General features: G+C 38.0%; 1 protein-coding gene across 3 annotated transcripts in view; it reads left to right on the top strand.

Annotated features, from left to right (window-relative positions):
• The first annotated feature begins 387 nt into the window (after nt 1-387).
• Nucleotides 388-24,040, top strand: part of LOC138353985 (lysine-specific demethylase phf2-like) — a 35,710-nt gene continuing 12,057 nt past the window's right edge. Inside the window, exons 1-13 of one of the 3 annotated variants that reach the window (XM_069307640.1) lie at nt 393-504; nt 6,612-6,697; nt 7,729-7,846; nt 10,414-10,574; nt 11,562-11,703; nt 13,741-13,939; nt 15,393-15,497; nt 16,631-16,776; nt 17,417-17,612; nt 18,056-18,319; nt 18,638-18,828; nt 19,285-19,437; nt 23,130-23,312. In XM_069307640.1, coding sequence (XP_069163741.1) covers nt 407-504; nt 6,612-6,697; nt 7,729-7,846; nt 10,414-10,574; nt 11,562-11,703; nt 13,741-13,939; nt 15,393-15,497; nt 16,631-16,776; nt 17,417-17,612; nt 18,056-18,319; nt 18,638-18,828; nt 19,285-19,437; nt 23,130-23,312 — 2,042 coding nt within the window. In that variant the 5' untranslated portion in view covers nt 393-406. Of the gene's footprint in view, nt 505-6,611; nt 6,698-7,728; nt 7,851-10,413; nt 10,575-11,561; nt 11,704-13,740; nt 13,940-15,392; nt 15,498-16,630; nt 16,777-17,416; nt 17,613-18,055; nt 18,320-18,637; nt 18,829-19,284; nt 19,438-23,129; nt 23,313-24,040 lie in introns of all 3 variants that reach the window. The other 2 variants (XM_069307642.1, XM_069307641.1) reach the window with 2 other exon arrangements.

Here is a 24,040-nt window from a genome sequence, read left to right on the forward strand (position 1 = left end):
ATTTTTTATTTTGAGTTTTTGACTTTGACATATGAGGTAAACATAGTTCTGAATGATTCTGAATGTGTTAATTACGTGTCGCTATACACTGTGTTGATTTGAAATCATTGTATCCATGCACCTTATTTTTTTTAAACTCATTGTACCTTCTTGTAAATATAAAAATAAGTAAATAACGAATGTGAATGTCATGATAATCATATTGGACCGCGTCCCCTCTCCCAGCAGCATCTGCTGCATATAAACCCTTGACTAACTCAGTCACTTTGCGTTTTACGGCCAAAATTATATATTAATAACATTGCTTGCAATTAAACACCAAAATAACAGTTGTCAAGAAAACATCTTAGCTGAAGTGTAATTGTGGGGAGTTGGGATAACACAGATGCGTGTTGTTTTGAGCAAAATGGCGTTGGACGTTATTTATTGTTTATGTGGGCAATCTACAGATTTGTCCCGTTTTATGATACAATGTGATATTTGTAAAGACTGGTTTCACGGAAGGTAAGCATACGGTTGATAATATGTGAGAGACGAGGGCAGACTATATACACTATGTGTCGTAATGAAGGAAATTCTCAGGCGCTCTGGTGCTCGAGGCTGATATTAAGTGTCAGTTTTTACGTAATAGTATTAAAATTATGGAGACTGTGAGGGTGATCCGACGCCACAGAGTAAGATTTGTACGGTATATTAGGGTAGCGATGGGAGAGAGTGTGTTTTATTGTATCGTAACTGAAAAACTAGGAGGAGGGTGAGTTGTCACGTAGGCCGAGGCAGCCCAGGTGTTGGGCAGATGTGTTCTGTTACAGCTGTCTTGCTGGGGTCAGCCCTGGCCTTCCCTCTCCTCTCCTCTCCTGGCGCCTAGGCCTATGCTAGACGAGTCTGGTCAATCACAGTGTAGATTATACATACCTCTACTGTCGTGGCAATGGTGTGAAAACTCGGGACTATTGTTCCATATGCAAAAAAAAAAAAAATTCTTTTGCTTCTGGGCTCGTCAGGTTGGGCAACGTTTAGCAGGGCACGGGCAGCAGGCTCCTTAATAATATTTTACATTCCCTCACATAAAAGGAATAATATATAAATTTAAGTAGATGACTAGCATTTAACTTAAGTACTAACAATCCTGTGGTGCAGTGGTAAAGCACTCGCCCAGCACTTCACGAGCGTCTTGGCCTGGGCTCGTTTTCTGGCCTTGGAGGATTGACTGTAGTTTCTCTTCGCCTAGCAGTAAATGGGTATTTCGGTGTTAAAAGATTTAGTGGGTCATGTTCGAGGTAAAAATTAGGATCAAGAATGTGCCCGAAATGCTATGCGTGCTACTGGCTTTACAAGAATGTAAGAAGATTATAGGTTATCTTGAGACGATTTCGGGACTTGGCGTCCCCGTTGCTTGGTCCTCGACCAGGCCTCCTTTTTTGTTATGCACCCCCCAGGAAGCAACCCGTAGCAGCTGTCTAACTCCCAGGCACCTATTTACTGCTAGGTGAACAGGGAATCAGGGTGAAAGAAACTGCCCATTTGTTTCCGCCTCCACCAGGAATCAAACCCGGAACCTTGAAACTACAAATCCCAAGCGCTGTCCACTCGGCTGTCAGGCCCCTTGTATATGCTAGTGAAATAACTCTTATTGGAATTGAATGTGGTGTGCACAATCCACCCAACGAAGCAAGAAAAGGGGTTTAGGAAGACTGTCCAGACAAGGTGTACTCGTTCCCATACAGGTACAGGAAAATAAGGTATAATTGTTTTATTTTTACTCATTTTACTCATTTTAGCAATTACAAATACTGCAAAACAATTTGTATTCATTTTTGGCAGTGTTTTACCTCTCTGTAATATTACTGAAAATTATGTAATTGTTTAGAGCAGGGGGTCTACAAACTTTATATTACGAGGGCCAAAGTACAATTAGCTTCATTTTCAACTCACAATCGAGTATTCATGAGTTTCATTCCCAAGCGGGACGGAAAAGGTTGGGCACATTTCCTTTCACCTAATGCATCTATTCACCTAGCAATAAATAGGCCCCAAAAAGTTTGACAACTGTTGTTAGGTTGCATTCTCAGGAGGATCAGTAATTTGACCTTGAGGAAGCCTCGATACAAGCCTAAAGGACATACATACACGCATGTTTCCTGTCCCTGACAAAACTAATTATTTTACGCATTTTTCCTGTCCCTGACAAAACTAATTATTTCACGCATTTTTGTGGGTCAATGGAAAACTTGTTTTATAAATGAATAATTTAGTTTTATTTTAATCTTTGGGGAAATTGGCATGATATGATTCAGAACAAAAAGAAAATAAGACGATTCCAATGAAGAAATCCCCTGTTCACACTACAGTATAATGAATAAAAATGTCAGACCTTAGCCAATGTGATGATAAAAGAATCATTAAATTAGCTGCAGATGAGAAAAGCAGGCTATTCATTTTTTATTAATTATTTACTGAAATTTTACAAATGTTTATCTGAAATGATTATTTGTCCAATTTTGTGGTCCTCAGGACAATAAACATGCATCACTTAAAGAAATTCTTTAAAACAAGTGAAAGGTGTCCAAAATTAACACGGTGCCATCACTAATGCCAAACCCCCCCCCCCCCCCCCAAAAAAAAAAAAAAAAAAAATATTGTGCAATTGATTGAAAATAAGACTTCGCCATTCACTTTGGCTTGGTGTCATATGGGAAAAAGAGTGTGGGGCGGATAGGAAATAGATGTATCAGCTGCCAGGTTGTGTGGGTGACAGAAAAAGGAAGGGAATACCGTAATTATATTATTTATATACAGTATATTTCAAGATACTGCGGTTCAGATCAAATCTTGTTGTGCGGCAGTTTACAGGCCCATGGTTTAGAGAGGCTACTAGATGCCATTATTTTCTGTAGTGGCTGTAGCCTTGCTGTAGGCTAAATGGATGTCTCTGACATTTTCTTTTCTATCTGTGGTGATGTGATGTAGCCTAGCTCTATTACTCAAGTCTGTTTACCCACTTTCCTTTGGAAATTTCATTTTTTATTTGTTAGTAGAAAATATTTTTATGAGCAGTATAGTACTCGGGTTAAACCAGTAGTGCATAGGCGAGTTGTCTTAACATGGAAGAGAAAGATCAAGTGACAGAGTGAGTAAGCCTGGGAATGAAGTGGCTGGCAGAGAAGTTTGGTATTGCCACTAGTATGGTTTCTAGTATTAATAGACAGAAAATTAAGGTTTTCGAGCTCAATGCAAAGTGAGAGAGAGTGCTGGTGGTAATGGGTCAAAGAGAAAAATGACCAAGAAATCAAGTGTGTGAGGAGTTAGATGAGGCTGCTGACAGTTGATGTATGCAGCAGCATGGTGTGGGAGTTTAACATATGTATTGCATACAGTCTACTGTGCTGCATGCCTGCATTTTGCCTATGGAGGGTAACAAGGATAATGCTGCTCATCCACAAGGTAAGTAATAATTTATTTGTTCTCTTCCTTTTATTGACCAGTTTTGTATATTAAAAATGTATTATTTATGTTTTGGTTGGTGGTGTAAATTTACACAAAGATTTGTTCCTGTAATTTAAAGTAAGAAAAAATGGCAATACAGCTCTTGTTAAAGAGTAAAAAAAAAAAAATGCTAACCTTGAAGTGGAATGGTGACTTGCAATAGGTATACATGTACTAGTATTTTGTGATTGGATTCTTAGGAGCCATTAATCATTAAAGTCAGATATTAACTTATACGTGGTAACAGGGTATGTCTATACTCTTTAGTGGTGTTCCATATGATTTAGTGATATTTCATATATTGCTCCTTCACTTGCATCAGAAGACTAGTGTGACGGGTTGTGGTATCGCAGCTATACTGAACTAAGGTGGTATGGCTCTCCATCACATAAACAAAAAATTACACTATTGGCCCTTGCAGTATTTAAGTCGCAGGTGGAAACAAATTAAAATCATCAAATAAATAATTAAAACAACTTACTGAAATATTAATGAACAAAAATGGCACCTGAGAACACTTGGCTGCCTTCTAATAAAATAAATAAACAAATAAATAAATAAATAAATAAAATAAGTAAATGGAAAGTTTAAATCTAATACAAGAGTATACTGGTGTGCTGAACACAACATCCAGCACATGACGTAGGCTGAGGGCAGATGGTGTTGCAGGAGGCTAAGGTGATCCAAGAGCACTGAGAGAGAGACTGGCTCTGTAGAGAGGCGGTGCCCTTTATATAGTCTGGCGGTGAGACTCGTCCGGTGTTGACGCAAGGTGGTAACAAGCACTACTAGTAAACTGCTAGTTTGTGGCTGGTGGGGCCTTTGTGTTGAGGCTCCCCACTGCTAGTTGAAGGTGGCTAACTGCTTGTTTGTGAAGGCAAACTACCAGTTAGCGGAGGCGCTCAGCTTGCCACAGAGTCATACCAGGTCATGCCATACCCTGGGGGGGTTTGGAGAGGTGAGAGGTGGCAGGACTGATGACTCATCTGGGCTGGTGTTAAGGTGAACTTCCAGTACAGAGGCATTGAGGGTGAGTAGGAAAGGCAGTTCCACTGCTATGCAGGGGATTCATGTGACATTAGTTGCCAGGCTGAAAGGGGGAGGGAGGGAGGGAGGGAAACAGCGAGAGAGAGGGAGAGAGGGATGGAAACAGCGAGAGAGAGGGAGGGAGGGAGGGAAACAGCAAGAGAGAGAGAGAGAGAGAGAGAGAGGGAAGGAGGGAGGGAAGGAGCAAGCGAGAAAAGGATGGAGGGAGGAGGGAAGGAGTAAGCGAGAGAGGGAGGGAGGGACGGAGGGAGGGAGGGAGGGAAGGAGCAAGTGAGAGAGGGAGGGAGGGAGGGAAGGAGCGTGTGAGCGAGAGAGGGAAGGAGGAAAGGAAGGAGCAAGTGAGCAAGAGAGAGAGAGGGAGTGAAGGAAGGAGCAAGAGAGGGAGGGAAGGAGGGAGTGAGGGAAGGAGCGAGCGAGGGAGGGAATGAGGAAAGGAGCAAGAGAGGGAGGGAGGGAGTGAGGAAAGGAGCAAGAGAGGGAGGTAGTGAGGGAAAGAGCGAGGGTAGGAGCGAGAGAAGGAGCGAGAGAGGGAGGGAGTGAGGAAAGGAACAAGAGAGTGAGGGAGGGAGGGAGGAAAGGAAGGACCATGAGAGGGAGGGAGGGAGGGAAGGAGCGAGCGAGAGAGGGAGGGAGGGAAGGAGCGAGCGAGAGAGGGAGGGAGGGAGGAAAGGAAGGAAGGACCGTGAGAGGGAAGGAGGGAGGGATACCCACAGCTGGGCTACGACGGCTTCCATAAGAAGAATGAATTCGTGGGGTCAACCTGAAAATCGTCGTGACCCCAGCAGGTGATCCAAGGCACTGACCTTGACTCTTTCTAAATAATTGGGTTTGAGCTGCGGACTGTGAGGCCGCGGAGGACGCTCCCACACCTGGACTTCTGCAGCTCCTAAAGGTGCAGAAGGTAATAGATAATTAAGTGTACATATATTGGAGCCCAATAGGCACAGGAACCTCTGCACCTATTGATATATTGGTTGAGAGGCGGGACCAAAGAGCTGAAGCTCAACCCCCGGAGGCACAACTAGGCGAGTACAGCAGTTGCTTAATTCCTGGGTATATATTTACTATTAAATGAATTTCACATGGGGTGAAAGGAAACATGCCCAACCATCTCTGTCCCGCCTGGAATTTGTATCCAGGAGCCTTGATTGTTTGTCAAGAATGAAACCAACTGTACCTAACACCTTTCAAGTATTGTAAAGTGTGTTGGCTTGGTAGGTTGAGGAGGAGTTTCTCAGTCATGTGATCAACTCCTATATGTTACAGTGACAGCCTGTCCTCCAAACAAAGACCCAAACGAAATTCCATGCACCCGCCAAACCCACCTGTTTATGAATGAAAAACGGTTTACACACGACTCGCAACTGATTTCGTTCGAACACTTACGAAACAAGTGCTTCACTGACAAATTTTGTTCGAACCACAACTCTGTACATGCTTCACCCACATACTACAAATAATTGCCAACAGAACCTAAACACCTTACCTAACCTAACCTATGCCTATATATATATACTGTATGCACAATGTGCTAATATATTATAATCTTAATTTATATTTGAGAAAATTCCTGTTTTGAATGAACAGAATGTAAAAATGTGTGAATGCATCTTGGGGGAGGGGGGGTCAACTGTTGGATGTAATGGACTTGAGTCAAGGACGGGTTGGGCAGTGATTATTGCAAATGGTCTAGTAATAGAGAAATAAATGCAAGGTAGTGTTAGTAAGTTACGAATGCATTATGTACAGAACACATTTGTATCCCAACAAAGACATGTTGTTATGATACCAATGATTAGCCTGTACTCAGACTGTTTATGGTGATACAGTAGTGTAAGACACCATGGCATTCTTTTTGTGATTGGAAATGTCTCTGCGAACTACTGTATCAATATTTGAACATTGGGCGACACTTGAATGCCTCCTAGCAATTGGCCGAATTCATGTGCCTCATTTAATTTCATGTTTAAAGTACTGTACAATAGCTTGTTCAGAACTAAGATATTTCTTTGTAAAATACTTTTTTCTCCACATACGTTGCGTGCTGGATGGTAATGTATTTATTCATTGCATTGCAGATGCGTTGGAGTACGAGAATATCAGGCCGTAGATATCGACAGATTTCACTGTCCACGTTGTGAAGCATATAATGGGCCATCTGTTTGTAAGCTACACATGTGTATTCATCTACAGTATTTACAATTAATATAGGCTCTTTTGTGTTGTTGCTGTTAGAATATATATTTTTTTTTGTTATGTAGGTCTTAAGAAATGTTTATTACATTTAATTTATTGAATCTGAGCATAGACATAAGTTGCTGTTTTTATGCCCTCACCGAGAGCTGCTTTTAATTTCAGGTAAATATTTAAAAACTATTTACACTAAAAGAGAGATCATACTTCATAACTTCATAACAGTCTCCGTGGTGTAGTGGTAAGACACTCGCCTGGCGTTCCGCGAGCGCTATGTCATGGGTTCGTATCCTGGCCGGGGAGGATTTACTGGGCGCAATTCCTTAACTGTAGCCTCTGTTTAACGCAACAGTAAAATGTGTACTTGGATGAAAAAATGATTCTTCGCGGCAGGGGATCGTATTCCAGGGACCATAGGATTAAGGACTTGCCCGAAACGCTACGCGTACTAGTGGCTGTACAAGAATGTAACAACTCTTGTATATATCTCAAAAAAAAAAAAAAAAAAAAAAAAAAAACTTTGAATATGGTTCAGTAGGTCTGTATCTCTCTGGCCTGGTCTTTTTTTAACATTAAATGTTTAAATGACTTACGTCTGCCACTAATAATGCAAATTGATATATGTAGCCAAGTTTTGTTATGTAAATGCATATTTCTTAAAACTGTATTTTAAATATTTTCTTTAAAATTATAAGTACAGTACATACCAGTATTGTACAATAACATTATTTTTCTAAGCTATCCTTCTCGGTTGCTCCCTGAGGGAGTGAATGTCCTCTGGTCCAGTAAAAAATTTTGTTGGACCCTTTACCCCTTTTTCCTACCAGGCCAATGACAAAATTTAAAGTTTTTCAGAAGAATTTTCTCTTGTTTTGAACTCCCTGTAGTTGTCATGCTTTATATATAATATGTCTAATATAGACAGTGAAATACTTTGTATTTAGGTTATAAGGATTAAGATACTTTTGTCATTAAGACTCATATTATCTTTCCTTCTTTCAGTAAAAGCACGTCTAAATTGGCATCGGCACGATTACTCTGAGGCAGATGCTGCCACCAAACCAGTCCAGACAGGCACGCAGGTTTTTATCAAAGAACTCAAAACTAGACATTTCCCAAGGTATGTAAGTATTTATTAGGTATCCCTGGTAGGGATACTTTGTTTTGTATTCGTGACATGACAACTAATTTCTGAAGTAGCTTGGATGGGTTAAGGGAGTGGAAATAGCTATATGACAAATAAGAAACATAAGCAAGAAGTTGGTGGTGGTCAGGGATAGTATACTATGTACAGGTGTATTGTAATTTTGTTGTCAAATTTGTGTTAATTTTAGTTATTCAGGATAACACTACGTTAATTTAACTGTGTTGTGTTGCTAAACTTTAAAATTTGTACAGTATGTATTCTTGATAAAATTTTCATCATAAGATTCTTAACAAATTTAAATACAGTACTGTCTCCTTTGTACGATTAACTTCACGCTTTAGTATGTTGATCCTCTAAAAATTTGGGAAATGCATTGAACAACCACCCATCATGAGAGTCAGTGTTTGATGAGCACCATCAGTTGGGAGGATTTTTTGGGAGGATTGATGCATGACTGCTAGATGTGATTCTTTTCACATGAAAAGAAGCAATTTGAATGACGCTTCGAAAGAGCTAGTAGCATAAGTACAGTATATGTATATGCATCTAGTTAAGGGGCCTGGTGCAAAATATATTCGTCCAAATATGAAATATAGTATAAAATGTTAAACAAATCTAATGTTATTTGGCATCAGCATCGTGAAAATTTCATCGCAATATGTTAAGAAATGGATTTTAAATTATTTAAAAATAAAAAGTTTGCAATTGGTACTGATGATGACAATAACACCAGCTAGTTAGTGGAACTCATGATAATGCTGTGATAAAGAGATGTAAGCACCTGTCTTACATACAAAGAAGAATAGTAGTAGTAAGGAGGGTTCACAAAATGGATATGCAGCTGGTACCTTCTAGGATTGTTGATTTCCATCCGGAGGGCAAAATAATAGTGATTATGTTACTTTGCTGTATTTTAATAAATATTGTATAAATACATTGCCCAATGCCAATATTTCTTTGTGCTCCATTTTTTTTCCTTTGTTTCTTATTTGATTTTGTTGTAGCTTTTACATCTTGGAAAATACATACCCGTCACTAAGTATGTGAAGTTGGAATGAAATTGATCAACATGTAAATAATCCACGTGCCAGTTGTGACTGAATTTTATTTTTAGCCCAATTTTTCAAAGATTTCAAATTCTATTTTCTTTGTCTCTTTAGGTTGTTTTTGCTGAATGGGGACTAGATGAGGGCTTTACCACTTATATGAAGCATACTTATATATCCTCTAACCCATTATAATTATCCATATATATTTTTTTTTGGGGGGGTGGGTTATTTTTTCTTGAATTCAATATGTATTGACGTACAATTTTTCACATATCCGAGTACGAATGCCAAGCAATATTTATTAAAATTTACAAGATATGACATCAATTTGAACTACTGTACTATATTTATTGTCAAGAAGTTTACCCTCATTTTTCTGTGTGAACAGGATTCCAACTTTGAAACTGAGTAAAAAATTCAATTTCTGAGTGGTTGTCACCATTTTTACATATTACAGTGGCACCTTAATTAACGAGTTTAATCCGTTCCGGCACTGAGCTCGTCATGTGGAAATCTCGTCATGTGGAAATCTCGTCTTGCGAAACAACAACAAAGCTGTCGTAAAAGGTGTCCGAGAACCAGCGGAAACGCTCGTTAATCGAGGAAAAGCTCATTAGTAGAGACGAATGTTCTGTGAGTGGCTCGCTCGATACTCGAAATGCTCGTAGATAGAGCCTCTTGTTAATCGAGGTGCTACTGTATATGCAAAGTTGTTGGTTCTAAGGTTTCAGTTAGAGCATTTATTCATAAACCAGTAACTTTAGGAGTTATATATTTTTGCGCCTAAATTTTGCTCATACAGTATTTTGATGGCCACATTGATTTTTTTTCTCAATAACCTATCTCTCAAACTAAATTTTCTCTAATAGAAAATTAATTTTATATGCCATTCTGACCCCATAATGAATAAAATAAAAAATTGGTGACATTTTAAATAAGATATTCTAATTTGAAATTGTGAATTTTTTCAATTTTTTTAATATTTTATTTTTTTTATTTTCTGTTCGTTATGATAATGATCCATTGGGAAAAGTTGGAGCATTTATCATGTAGACTTTGCATAACAAATTTGAGTGTGTTTGAGGAAGGTTGATACATTTTGCACTGGGCCCCTTAAAAGGAATTAAGACTGAACAAGATGTATTGGAATACCATGTACACCAGAAGGATTAAGATATATATTAGTGTACTTGGTATTTCACAGTCATTTGCCTATATTGACTAATTTATTTTTTATTCTTTTTTTAGCTTTAATTTTTGTAAACTGCTCTCGTGTAGTTTATGATTTTGCCTGACTATTGGTGTACTTGTAAATTTATTGCTTAATTTATTCTGCAAGAGGAAAATAAAAATTTCCCCTTAGGGCAACATTATCCTGTTTTCTCCACCCTTCCATCACATGAAAGTGTTAAAATAACTTAGTTTTCACAGCAATGTTATGATTGCTGTGATATTGAGAGATGTATGTTACAAATTGTATTTTCTTTCTAGTTCTGAAGATGTGGTTATTAGACTCAGAGGACAACAGCTTACACTGCCATATATTATTGCAAATGGGTTTCACAAACCCATTTTGGTTGAAGATACAAATGGGCTTGAACTTATCGTGCCCCACGACTCCTTTAATGTCCTTGATGTTGAGAATTATGTCGGTAAGTTTGCAAATGTGTAAATAGTTGTTAGTTTGTGATCTTATTGGTTGCATTTTCTGTATCCCATTCCAGAGGTCCACAGCATACTTTTTGTTATAATTTTACCTTATTTTGTTTGTAGGGAGTAACCACCCCCTTTTGGACCTAATTTTTTTTATTTTACAACTATTACTGAAGTTGTCTGAAGCTGTAACTTCAGTCTTTTTTTTGTGGCATATATCTACTTTTAGGCTGTTAAAGGAGTTGGCTTACATTACTGCCACCTCTGGTTTCATTCTCTTTATTGACACCTCTTAGTTATTCATAGTCTGTACTATTACTATCCCAGACTTTATTTGTAACCGATTTATGCAAATCATTATAGTTGTGACTTTACTGAACAGGTATATTTCCTACCATATCTTTTACTCTACTAGGTTGTTATTTTGATTGTGCATATTTTTCATTGTGCATATCTGGGACCTGGTCTTCCAGTATCTGTGTATTTATTATGATACCGCTCGTCTCCTTTCGCGAGAGTACATTTTGAGTGCTTTGAGTCGGTTCCAATAATTTAGGTGAACTGAAGATGGTGTACATTACATTGTTGACTCACAATTGAGGATTCCAAGTTTGATTCCCGAAGAGGATGGATATGGTTGGGTACATTTCCTTTCACCTAACGCCTCTGTTAACCTTGCAGTAAACTGGTACCCATAAATTGGGCAACTGTTGTAGGGCTGCATCTTGGCAAATGTCAGTAGTTCAACATTTGGGGGATCTCAATATAAGACTAAAGTGCATACAGTACTACAGTATACACAAACTTCCTGCCCTCGACAAAATAAATATTAGTTCTTATGGATGGTAGATAGTGTTAATGTATTGACCTAATTCTGTACTGGATATACCCATAATATTTAAATAATGGGATGTTATTACAGTATTGCGACAGTCTGCATAGCCCTTACATTTATTTATTTATTTTTTTTTTTTTTTTTTTTTTAGGCTCAGAACATGAAGTGGATGTTATTGATGTACAGAGACAAACTGATGTCAAGATGCAATTACATGAATTCATTGAGTATTTTTTAAGTCCCGCCAGAACGACAGTCCTTAATCTCATCAGCCTCGAGTTTTCAAACACCAGGTAAGTCAGCCATTTTTAAGCTATTTCACTTGGGTGTTTCTTAAGGCAAGATCCTACTGACATACGGATAGACTCTGTCTTGGTCAGGGCATATGAACATTCTGCACCAGCACAGTGGGAAATTTTGCAAGCTGTTCCTGCTAGAACTTATTGGAGCTAGGAAGATGCTGGAGAATGCTCAGTCCAATCCAGAATATAGACAGGAAAGTACCCCTAGTTTAATACTGAAAAACTTACTGAGTCACTAGCCCAGACTGCTAAATAATGGTAGCACTAACAATAGTGAATCCCTCCAGCTCAACCTTTTGTAGCACAGTGGTGTTAACTCAGAATCAAGGATCCCTGGTTCAATCACCAAATGGGACAGAAATGGTTGGGAGCACATCCTTTCACTGGATGCCACTGTTCACCTAGTAGTAAATAGGTACATGGGAATTAGGCAACTGTTATGAGTTTCATCCTGCAAAAAGTCAGTAGTTCAACCTAGGGAGGAGCTCGATACAAGCCTAAGTGCAGGCAGAACATGAGTGTGGCAGTAGAGCTTGGGCCTTGCACACGTGGGGTCCACGGTTCAAGTCCCCTACAGCCCAGCTGAATGGAATGTGTGTGGTGATTTTATCTGTTTTCTTTACAACCAGAAGTGTTATAATCGTACAGTGCAACCTTGGTTATCCAGACCAGTTGGTACTACCTGATAACCAGGTAACTTAAAATTCAGATAATCGAATTAAAGATCGCATGACGAAAGTTTCAGCAATTTTTATATTATATAAAAAATTATGTAATGCACATGTGGTAAAAATACCAGTACATAATGGCATTTTAATTGGAATGGATCAATGATTCACGCACTAGTACACTCACACACAAGGACACTCGTGATATGTTGATAACCAATTAAAATTGTGTTGGTACAAATTAGTATCCACCGCTGCTCACAGATAGCAATGGGGGGGGGGGGGTTAACAACCATTAATAGGACATGCTCTGGTTAATGGGGCTAAAAACCAGAAATTTGTGTGTCTGGAGCATCCAAGAGTTTGGAAACTGGGTACCAGGATAATAGGAATTACACTTTATTGGCTTAGAAATTTATCTTCATAATTACTTTATCCCTAGAAGTCTCATCCTCTTCAATGGCAGAGACAGTCGAGTCTTTTAGCTGTGGTGGGAACTAACAAGTTTCTGTGTGAATTGTTTGTGGAGTCATTTGGCTATTTCAAGGCTTCACTTTCTGTGAACCCCACACCTGTCTGTAAAGCTTCACTGACTTTCAGGATGCTTTCCTGTGGGGTGGTGAATTGTTATTTGCTCGCTGCACCTCTGTGATGGAGGCCAGTTTCTGGCTCTGGTTCCTGGTAGGCCAAATGAAACTTTCAAGACTAATGTGACCAATTAGAATGGAGTAGTCGCGACAAGATGGCTTCAGGAAACCACTGGTGCTCTACCAGAAAGAGGCGTTTCATTGCATTCAGTGTTGGGTAAATCACTTTTTATATCTTCAGTCTGGGCTGGATTAAGTATTCTCCAGTGTCTCCTTAGTACCAGTATGACCTGATGAGACTGAGAAGTTCCCTGCTTCTCGTGTGCATTGTATTGACCTGTCCTGACTGCAGCAGAATATAACCAGAGGTCATTAGGATCCTGATTTAAGGATCAACATTCATTGTGTACTGCTCAGAAAAGTTAATTTTGTGTGCACCTGAAAGCTTGTTTTTTGCAAGTATTTTATGTGATTTCCATGAATGTGATAACTTTTTATTTTGCTTAATTTCAGGCAGGAATGACTCGGTAGTAGATCTATGTAGCTAGATAGGAAAAGAAGCTTTTCTATATATTAATCAATATTTATATCTTAAACATTTTCAAGTTTGATCACATCTCTGTAAACGAAGCACCTTCGGGAGACATATCTTGTAACACTTTAAAATTTCAGGCTTGTCTTAACAACTGAGAGCTTTTAATTGATATTTAGTAAGTATTATTCATTTTGTTGATTACTCTATTTTATTGACTTTAATTTTTTCTTTATTGCAGTCTTAGTCAACTAGTGGAGCCGCCATATATTGTTCGTAAATTGTGTTGGGTGACCAGCTCGTGGCCAACGGATCCTCCACCTGGTCCACCTCTTTCTCGCCCTAATGTCTCAAAATATGCTCTAATAGGTGTAGAGAACTCTTACACAGACTTTCACATAGACTTTGGGGGCACATCTGTTTGGTATCATGTACTGTGGGTAAGCTATATAAATTTGTTTTAATTTATCTGTGTACTATTTTATAATTTTCATAACCCAATGTTAGAGGATGAAACCTATATAATCATGAGTAAGATCCATCATTGTTCACCAGGACTATATATGTATATATATATTCCTATGCCAACCTCATGCCAGGTTCTTGCCATGCTAGGCAAATGGTGTTGAGAGAAATAAAGGAATGTAATTCAAGCCACCACTGATGAACCAGCTTGCAATTCTTTTACTTGAATTGCAATTGAAAGAATTGCCCTTAAAGGTCACTTGCAAGTGCTTATTAGTGACACTAGGAATGCCAAGTACTTCTCTATTACCTGCCACTACCAGCCACACTACTCCCCAATATCATGTGTTAATGTTTGCAGATGATGCAAAGCTAATGTGGAGATTAAGAGCTGAGGGGACACTATAGTACTGCAGAAAAATGTTGACAAACTTTAAGAGTGGGTAGATAAATGGCAGCTATAATTCAGTCCAAATTGTAAAGTAATAAGATGGGGAAACAGAGATTGAAGATCTATATTAATTTGCACCATAAGAGAAAGTCAAGTACTGAAAATTATTAAAAATACCTGGGAATGAATATAATCCCAACACTTAAACCAGAAGCACATGAGGGCAGGGTATTGTTAGTAGCATGAGGGAAGTTGGTCAATACAGGAACAGCTTAAAAATTCTAAAGAAGGTAGCTTTAAATTCATGTGCACTGCCTATTCAATTTGCATCTTGTGAAGAACAGAAGAAAACTTTAGAGGGTACAGAGGCTTGCAACTAGACCAATGCCAGAACTGAGAAGGCTCAGCAATGATGAGAGGTTAAGGGAACTCGACCTTTCAACCTTAGAAGAAACGGGGAATATCATCACTACAAACATGATGCTAAAGTAAATAGACAAATGGACAAGGACAGTCTATTGAAATGAAGAGGAGGTAGGACAAGGGGACAGTGGTAGAAGCTATATATGCAGTCAAGTAGTAGAGGTGTAAGGAAATTCACATTCCCAATATGTGTGTTTAATAAAGTGGAATGTACTGAAAGAAAGATGAAAGTCAGTCATCTTCATCCACAACTTTAAGAAGAAATTTGACAGGCACTTAAACATCAAGAGTTGTAATTAGCATGCTAGATATAAACTCTTGGAGGTGGGCATAAATAACTTGACTGATGTATAAGCACTGGGTGGCAGCACCAAAATTTTGCAACTTTCTTCCCGATGAGATTTGCTCTTTAAACAACTGAATGTGTTTAAAAAATAGTTGCCCTGTAGCCATTTCCAACCATTCTTTTTTAGCCAGTGCCCTTCTTGTTTGGCTCTTATAGAGTCTGTCATAAGTACCCATCTGCTTTTTTCCTTCAAAGATGGTGGTCATGTGTCTAACTTTGAGAAAACATTCCCACTCTTCAATTTTGATTACTGGTTTTTTTTTTTCAGGGAGAAAAAGTTTTTTACTTAATCGAGCCAACGCCTGCCAATCTCTCTCTGTATCAGAGATGGATGAAAGCTAACAACCAGTCTGAAATGTTTTTTGGTGATCAAGTAAGTCATTGCCTGCTTATGAGGGTTGTCGGCTGAGCAGGTTGATGTGCTCACTACCCAGTATTGATGCTTGCTCTTTGATCTTGTACAAAATACAAAACATAATAGGATAATGTTGCTTTTAAGAAGATCATAGGAGGGATTTTATAAACTGAATGGAAAGGTAGAGAGAATTTAGTGCATACATTTTTAAGATGAAGGATATGTCAATAAAGGGACTTGTGTGAATTATGATATGGTATGTGTGCCGGGTGTGGATGGCAGCAGGGGTGCCGGGTGTGGACGGCAGCAGGGGTGCCAGGTGTGGACAGCAGGCGTGTGCCGGCTGATCGATGGATTGATTGATTACATGGAAATATCCAGTAGAGCAGCTACTAGTAATTGAATGTTGGATGGTAGTAACATTCAACTCTCCTTATCCCCTGCCTTTCTTCCCAGTCACCCCAATGTCGCTTCTCATTCCATAAGGGTATACAGTATAGGATAAAAAAATCTCATACTGTATATACACACAAATTACATGTTATTTATATTTCTCATATTAATAGGCAATGTATTTTGGCAGCAGTCTCCCATGTTATTTAGACGTGCATAAGGATAATATGGCAAGACATAGATGTGAACTGGTAGCAGCAAGTCTGTCAGGGGGTTGGTGGATGCCACTGATGGGAGTCTGTCATTGTAGTGACACACATTGTCAGTTTTTGGCATTATTTATGGATGCTCGCATTAATGTGCATTGTATTTTCTATATTTGACTTTATTTGTGGTGAAATAGCTTTGATAGGCTAATATGGTAATATTAGTATACTGTAGTATTTTTTCCCTAGTGACATAGAGACTTCTTAGGTTATTGGAGGTGCACCCAATTAATCAGACATTCATCCTGTAAATGGGGATGGAGAAGTGGGTATTTATATTTCCAGATAACTGGGGAATCTGGAAAAAGGGGATCTGGATAATGGGGATCCCACTGTATGCACACAAACAGGTATATATTTATTTATGTATGTGGTATATACCTGCAGTCGTGCACCTTCATTCATATGCAAGGATAATTGTTTTTATTTTATTAAATTTCATTATACAGTACCTGTACGTGCTTTCTTACTCTGTTTCACTTGTTTCTTTAGGTTGATACCTGTTATCGATGTGTGGTGCATGCTGGTGAAACGATGTTCATCCCAACTGGCTGGATTCACGCAGTGCTTACACCTACAGATACGCTGGTGTTTGGCGGTAATTTCCTTCATTCTCACAGCATTGAACTTGAGCTTCAGTAAGTACATGTTCTAACATTAAAGTTTCACATCGAGTAGTTTTTTTGTGTGTATCATTGGTTCATATTAGAATTATCTCTTCGGCTAATATTACATAAAGCTAAACATTATTTCCATAATGTTTCATTGATAAATTAAGCTGACAAACTCATGTCGATACATGCTTAAAAATGAGGTTTATACATTAATGGGCCTTTGCCCATGGAAACAGTACTGTGGGAGATGGAACGGGGTGCTCTTTCTCCCACTGATGGTGCATTTTGTGTTTAGTGTTTTAGGTTAGAGTCTTATATCAAATGGATGTTGGAGGAGGAATCACTTGTAGATCTGAATGGCCAGGAGCAACATAAACACACCTTAAAAGGTGATCAAACTAGTTTCCATTACAGCTTTGATTTAGCTAAAAATGTGAAATACAATTTTGTTTATTACTGTGACAAAAAATTATCAGTTACAGTTTGCCTGTTTCTCTTTATTAGTCATGTTTGTAGTCAGTGGTATCACCTCCTGATCTGTGTTGATGGATACTTGAAGTAGCATTTAGTTTATATTTGAAAAAATTGTATTTATGTAGAATTTTTAGTGGATTGTGAATTAATATTGTGGTATGTTAATATTAATTTTGTATTGCTATTCTAGGATATATGAATTAGAAAAACAAATCAATGCCCCTGAGAAATTTAGATTTCCACACTATGAATCAGTGTGCTGGTATGCTGGCTCCAGATTGATGATGGAATTGAGGGATATGGGTGCAGCTGGAACCAGAGTCCCACCAATTATGATAGCTGGTGCTCGTGCTCTCACAGCGGCTCTCAGACAATGGGGAGGCGAGGTAATCTATATTTTTATTCCTCTTCCAATTAAATTATGTAATTATTTAATTTTCTGTTTGTGCTTATATTTTTGGTGTATATGTGTGTGCTTCTCACCTTGTGTGTATTTGCATGTGTGTGTTTGCGTGTGAATATTCATGTCATTGAGTAAAATGTCCAAGACAGAAAGGGAATAAATATGCTACCACCACTTGTGGATTTTGTGATTATTTATCTGACTTGCATTTATGTCTCATTATCAGTTTTTTTTATATAGAATTTATCCCAATATTTATTTACTGTGATAGATGTAATATATATTTATACACTATAATGAAATAATATAGCTGTTGTGACTTGCGTCTTTAGTTAACCTTGAAAAAACTAATGATACAAGTGTTTTAGCCGTACTGTATTCATTTTGTTGAAGTTCATATCTCATTTACTTCTCCCTACTCTTCAGAATGGTAGAGGTGGACTTGAGGCAGTTCCTCCAGGTATTCATCCATTAAAACTATTCAAAGATCTACAAAGAGAAATTCGGTGTGCTGAGAAACAGGTGATTGCTCTAAACCCTCCTAAACCTGAGCGCGAGTCCAAACGAAGAAAAAAGAAAGTGCTAGCTGATGATTTCATTGACTATACTAACCTGACCAGCTTTAATAATGTCCTGGAGGAAAGGTTGCCTGATAGAAAGGTCAAAGTTCTCAAAGTCAACTCACCTCAGGTAAGATCCTTTCTTTGTAAGTTAAGATTGACTGGCAAAAAGTTTGTCAGAAAATCATGCATAAACTAATCTATATACAGTATAGACAAAATATAGATGATCTGTATTTCTGTATAGATAAATATCCATGGAGCCAAAGATAGTCTTTGTTGTATTTCTTAAAATTTTTAGATCATTGCTTTTACACGTAATGTATTTTCTATTCTGTTAAAAATTTTAACCTGATGAATTTCTGAATCAGTATGTTTATAAAATTTTGCCTGCTCATTTCGATAAGAATATTAAGGAGGAATAAATATACATTTTTGGTTCTTTCAGGTGGAAATTGGAAGTAGAGATATTACTAACATAACAGATGACCAACAGCGTACACTTAAACTAACTCTTCCTAAGACAGCAACCTACCCATACGGTCTCAGTTTTACATCCTCTGACTATGGAATGAGCGGAACTCCACCTCATGACCCCGAGTATCCTCAGTTCAAGAATGAATATCCAAGTAATGTTAAGTAAGTACAGTATGTGGAATTTATCCCTGATCAAGCCAAAGGGTTTGTATTTAAAGTCTGTAAAATTTTTAAAGCTAACTTCTCGGACACATTCTGAAGTGTTCCATTCGGATGCTTCTTAACATTTTCGCTGAGGGATAATGCTATTTTCGTCCTAGACTCAATACACGTAGTTTAGGGAGGATGACAATGCCATCCTAAATTTAAATATTTAGGACTCGTTGTCTCTCTTTTAATAAGGCATTAGATTTTTGTTGCGGGGAGGGGGTGGGGTGGAATTATTTAAAGAATAAGGTAAATTTTAGTCAAGATGTAATTTATTACTAACAATTCCTAGTAATTTTGTTATTTAATTTTGCAATATTTAATTTAAATACATAATACTTAAACATAATTTTGCAATACATTAGTACCAATCTTCATGTTTTTGTTATACAGTACTTTAATTTATTCCAGAACTGAGTATGACTGGTCAGATAGTCCTGGCATTAATCCCTACAAGTTGGTAGATCCAGGTGGCATGCGAATGAAATTTGGACGCACTGGCAGCACTGACTCCGATGTCTCCACAACACCAGCATCTGCGAACACAGTCAGAGTTAAACTCGAGTTCGTAACAGTTAGTTTATAGTTTTTATTATTAATGATTTCAAGCAATTTTGACAGTTTCTTTTAAGCTAATTTCCTTTTGTAATGTTGGCAAGCCATTAAACTGTCAGAAAGCTTTTGATACAGTCCCTTACAAAAGACTATTATACAAGATGGAGAGAGAAGCAAGGATAACAGGAAGGCACTGGACTGGGTACAGGAGTATGTGATGGACAAGAAACAAGGGGTCATAATTGGAGAGGATATGTCGGCCTGGAGAGGAGTGAAAAGTGGTGTTCTACTGGGCTCTGTCCTAAGATCATTGCTCTTTTTAATTTATATAACTGATATCTCAGAGGTAGTGAGCTCATACATGTCATTGTTTGCAGAAGATGCAAAGTTAATGAGGATAGTAAGAACTAAAGAAGACTGGACTGTAGGTTTCTACAAAAAGACCTTGACAAACTTCTCGAGTGGGCAGATAAATCGTTGCTGGATTTCAATCCAAATAAGTGTAAAATAATGAAAATAGGTTAGGGAAATATGAAACCTGTACTGTATTTAACTATACCATAAGGGGAAGGTAATTACAAGAAACACTAAGAGAAAAAACATGATGGTAGACATAATCCTAACACTAACACCAGAAGCTTGTGTGAACAAGGACAAGATCTGCAGCCTATAGGCAGTTAGCAAACCTAAGAACATTACCAAAGAATCTAAACAAGAGGGGCTCTCAAGTCCATTCTCGCGTTCTATGTGAGACCATTACACGAATATGCAGCACTGGCATGGAACCCATACCTTGTGAAGCATAAATAGAAACTAGAAGGTGCAGAGGTTGTACCAGAATTGAGAGGACTATGCTATGGGGACAAGTTGAAGGAACTCTCCTTCACAACCTGAGAGAGAAGAAGAAACAGAGGGATATGATTACTAAATACAAGATCCTGAGAGAAATAAACAAAGTGGACAAAGAAAGTCTTTAAATTAAAAAGAGGTAGGGCAAGGGAACATCGACGGAAGGTGAACACCCAATTGAGTCAGAGACGTCTGAAAGTTCTCTCCCTGTGCAGGTGGTTAGCAATTGGATTGCACTGAAGGAAAAGATTGTTGAAGCCAATTCCAGCCACAACTTTAAACAAAGATATGATGAAAATGTTAATGTTGAGAGGTAATTATCAGGCCAGGCATAAGCGGCTAGGAGACGAGGCATAAAGAGCTAGATCTCGATACCTTGGAGTCACTGATAGGTAAGAACTGAATTGGGACATGTGATGTAATGCATAAATGCTTCTGTTTGTCTTGATGCGTATCAGCTGCTGTTGCTGCTTCCATTCCTAACTACTTCAATTTTAGCATAATTGCATTTCCTGTCTATTTATTTCAAACGCTTTGATGGTCTACCCCCTTGCCATTTAAACATTTGGAATGTTTAAGGTCTACAAGTCTCTGGAGGCCCCGCCCACTCAGTGATACCTCAGGTGTTTATAATATTTGTGTTTTCTAAGTTACCTTTATGTTATATCTATATTTAGTGCCAAAATGTTAGCAATTTAATGTTCTAGAGTATAAATGTCAAAAAAATAGTTGTATCGATAACAGAATATGCGTGATGGTGCTAAGTATGCGAATGTTTTGAACATTTCAACATTATTTTTCATCGTAAATTAAAAATATAAATATCTATGTAATTGGAGAGAAAATGTGCATATGAAGAGCAAATTATGATCTTTAGGGGTGGTTGGTGGAGATAATGTCTAGTTGGTCCTCCAATAAAGTCCGCCCTCAGTGTGTTCGTGTATGTTAAGTGTCTTGTCATGAAAGGGCAAATAGAATGGAGCATTTGCAACATGTTCTCTCAATATGTAGATAAACTTAAAATACACTCAATCTGCCATATAAAGGTTCTTAACACACAATTGGTCCCACTTTTTGTCCTGTACCATCATGATTGTAACTTAGTAACTTGATACTAAACAAAATTTATTCCTAATGGAAACAAGTAATAAGCTCATCAAATAATGGAGTTCTAGGGTGAGGTTTAAGATCAACTGATGCAGGATAACAGCTCTTAGTTTGCAGTTTCATTAGGAACATCGGTGACTTTTGTAATGAAGGCCAATCATAGTTTAACTCTTGGGTTGTACAAGGGGTTACACAAGACATTTTCTGTATGCTCACATAAAAATAATATTCAAAACAAAATTTTTGTCTTCCTATATTGTTAAAAACCATGCCCTGATATTACCATTCAAATTCCCAAAAATCATTAGTTACTTTTCAAGATGGCAAATATTTACTGAAAGCCTCAATTTCTGATTGGGAATTCAGTGTACTGGCAGTAGTTTCAAATTTTGCAATGTACCTAAAACATCATATGATGTGATGTGCACAACAGGTTGAACATCTTGGTATATTATGTGCAGTGCGAAGGTTTTTAAAAAGAAAAAAAGATTTTAAGAAATTCAGAGATTGGATGACATGTTAATTTGATACAAATAACTGCTAGAATTTAATTGTAAGCAAATCTTGCAGTTGCTTTAGGTCTTGCAGTAGCAGTCTGTAATCCTCAACCAATATCTTTCTGGGAATAATAGGAAATGACATTGCAGATGAAGCTGCAAAACTTGCAACTAAGCGAAGAAATATAGACATTTATATACCATGAGTCTATCACAGATTAAGAAAGTAATTTGAAACAGAGCAATGCAAAAGATGTACAGTGACCACAACACAGCAGTTGCACCATCAGGATCTGCGGGTTGGTACAAGACTTCAACCAACTTCGAACCACTTACTTTGATGAAAGGGAGCAGTAGAACAACAGAAGTACAATTACATCACATCAGGCTTGGCTACCCATGTGCATGGATAATAGGCTTATAAGTTCCAGAAGATGAGAGGAAATGTCGGCACTGTGGAGAAATACCCGACAGACCACTGGAACATTATCTAACACAGTGAGAGTGTAAAAGACTTGGTGTAAATTCCTTACATAAATTTCACAAATACACAAGTGAGGGTTTTTATCCAATAACTTTCTTATTAGTTTTGCATTATAGTATCTGGAAACATGGACATGTGAGAGCTTATTATCTTGGATTATTTACATAGATCAGAAACAACAGGAATCCAAGGGCCAATCTGTTTGGGATTCTTTGCTTGCTACCTATGTCCACTCTTATATTTCCTCGTTTACTAGGAATGTTTTTTTGTATAAGATACTCCGTAACCCAGTAAAGTACTTTCCCAGGCATTCCTGCCTGCTTATCTGTATTATATAATGGTATCTTGGGAATGGTGTCTTAGGCATCTTGGCAGTCTTAAGAAAATGCAGTTTATTCATGGCTTCTCTATCCTGGAAAATGTAAGTCACATCTGTTACAGAACTATCAGCTTCATCAGACATGACTTAGCCACTCTCAATTCATACTGCCTCTGCATTACAAAGTTTATCCTTTCCAGATATTATGCAACCCTCTTTCCAGTTACTCTCTAGGATTTGACAGCAAAGAGCATTTTGTGCAGACAATAATGTAAACAAATGCCAAGATGAGAGTAGACTTCAAATTGTAGATAATGTTTTTGTTAATAGTTGTGACAAAGTATATGTTTGTGAAACATCCCATTACAGTACTTAGATGCAAGGATTTATGAACGGAAATATTGCGTACTGTGCTGATAATGCCAACACTGCTTGTCACACACAGGAACCAGGACCCACACCTCATGAACTTCAAAGATGCTAATCTCCTCAACCAAAATGAAAACAACATTAGGAGACAATGTATAGAGTCTGCTGCCATCAAACAATTCAACACCATCCAACAGGCTGAAGGAAAATTCAACATTACTAGCCCTCTCGCTAAATTAATGCTTCATAAACATAAATTGTAATACATAATTCCTTGTATCTGTTTTGTCCCTTTATAAGCACTAGCCCTGTGTATCTGTTACATTAGTAAAGCCTATATATAGGATGTATATTAAAGTCACCAGTCTATATTTTAGGATTTACCTATCCCTATTCTTAAGTATTGGTACCATATTTGCATTTCTCAGATATGTGAGAGCTCTCATTTCAAGTGTGATAGTGACCTCCAGTTATGGTTTACATAGTACTTCCAGCCACTTAGAGTAGTCATTGTGATATCTTGTTTTACTTTTGATATACAGTACTGGGTATCTAATTACATCAATGCCTCCTTATCTCTTCCTCGTGCAGCATGATGCTCCTCAATATCATTTCTATTCTACTTTTGTTGCCTGTGTTTATAAAAATTCATAATTCATTGTGTCGGGGGACAGGAAGCCAGAGTGTATTCATTCACGTTTTTGGCTTTTTATCAAGTCTTACCCCCCCCCCCTCCCCAAAGGCCAAATTACTGACCCCAGATCAGGATGCAACCCCACAAGAAGCTGACTAACTCCTGAGCACCTACTCACTGCTAAGTGAACAGAGGCATTAAGTGAAGGCAAATGTGCCCAACCATTTCTGTCCCACCCGGGATTCGAACCCAGAATTCTTGATTGTGAGGTGATAATGAACCCGACTGTACTACTGGGACCCTTAACTTAGTTTGAACTTCGCTCTGGTTTGCTTTTTAAACCTTATGGAACT

This window comes from Procambarus clarkii, chromosome 60, assembly GCF_040958095.1.
Source record: "Procambarus clarkii isolate CNS0578487 chromosome 60, FALCON_Pclarkii_2.0, whole genome shotgun sequence".
Classification (NCBI taxonomy): domain Eukaryota; kingdom Metazoa; phylum Arthropoda; class Malacostraca; order Decapoda; family Cambaridae; genus Procambarus; species Procambarus clarkii.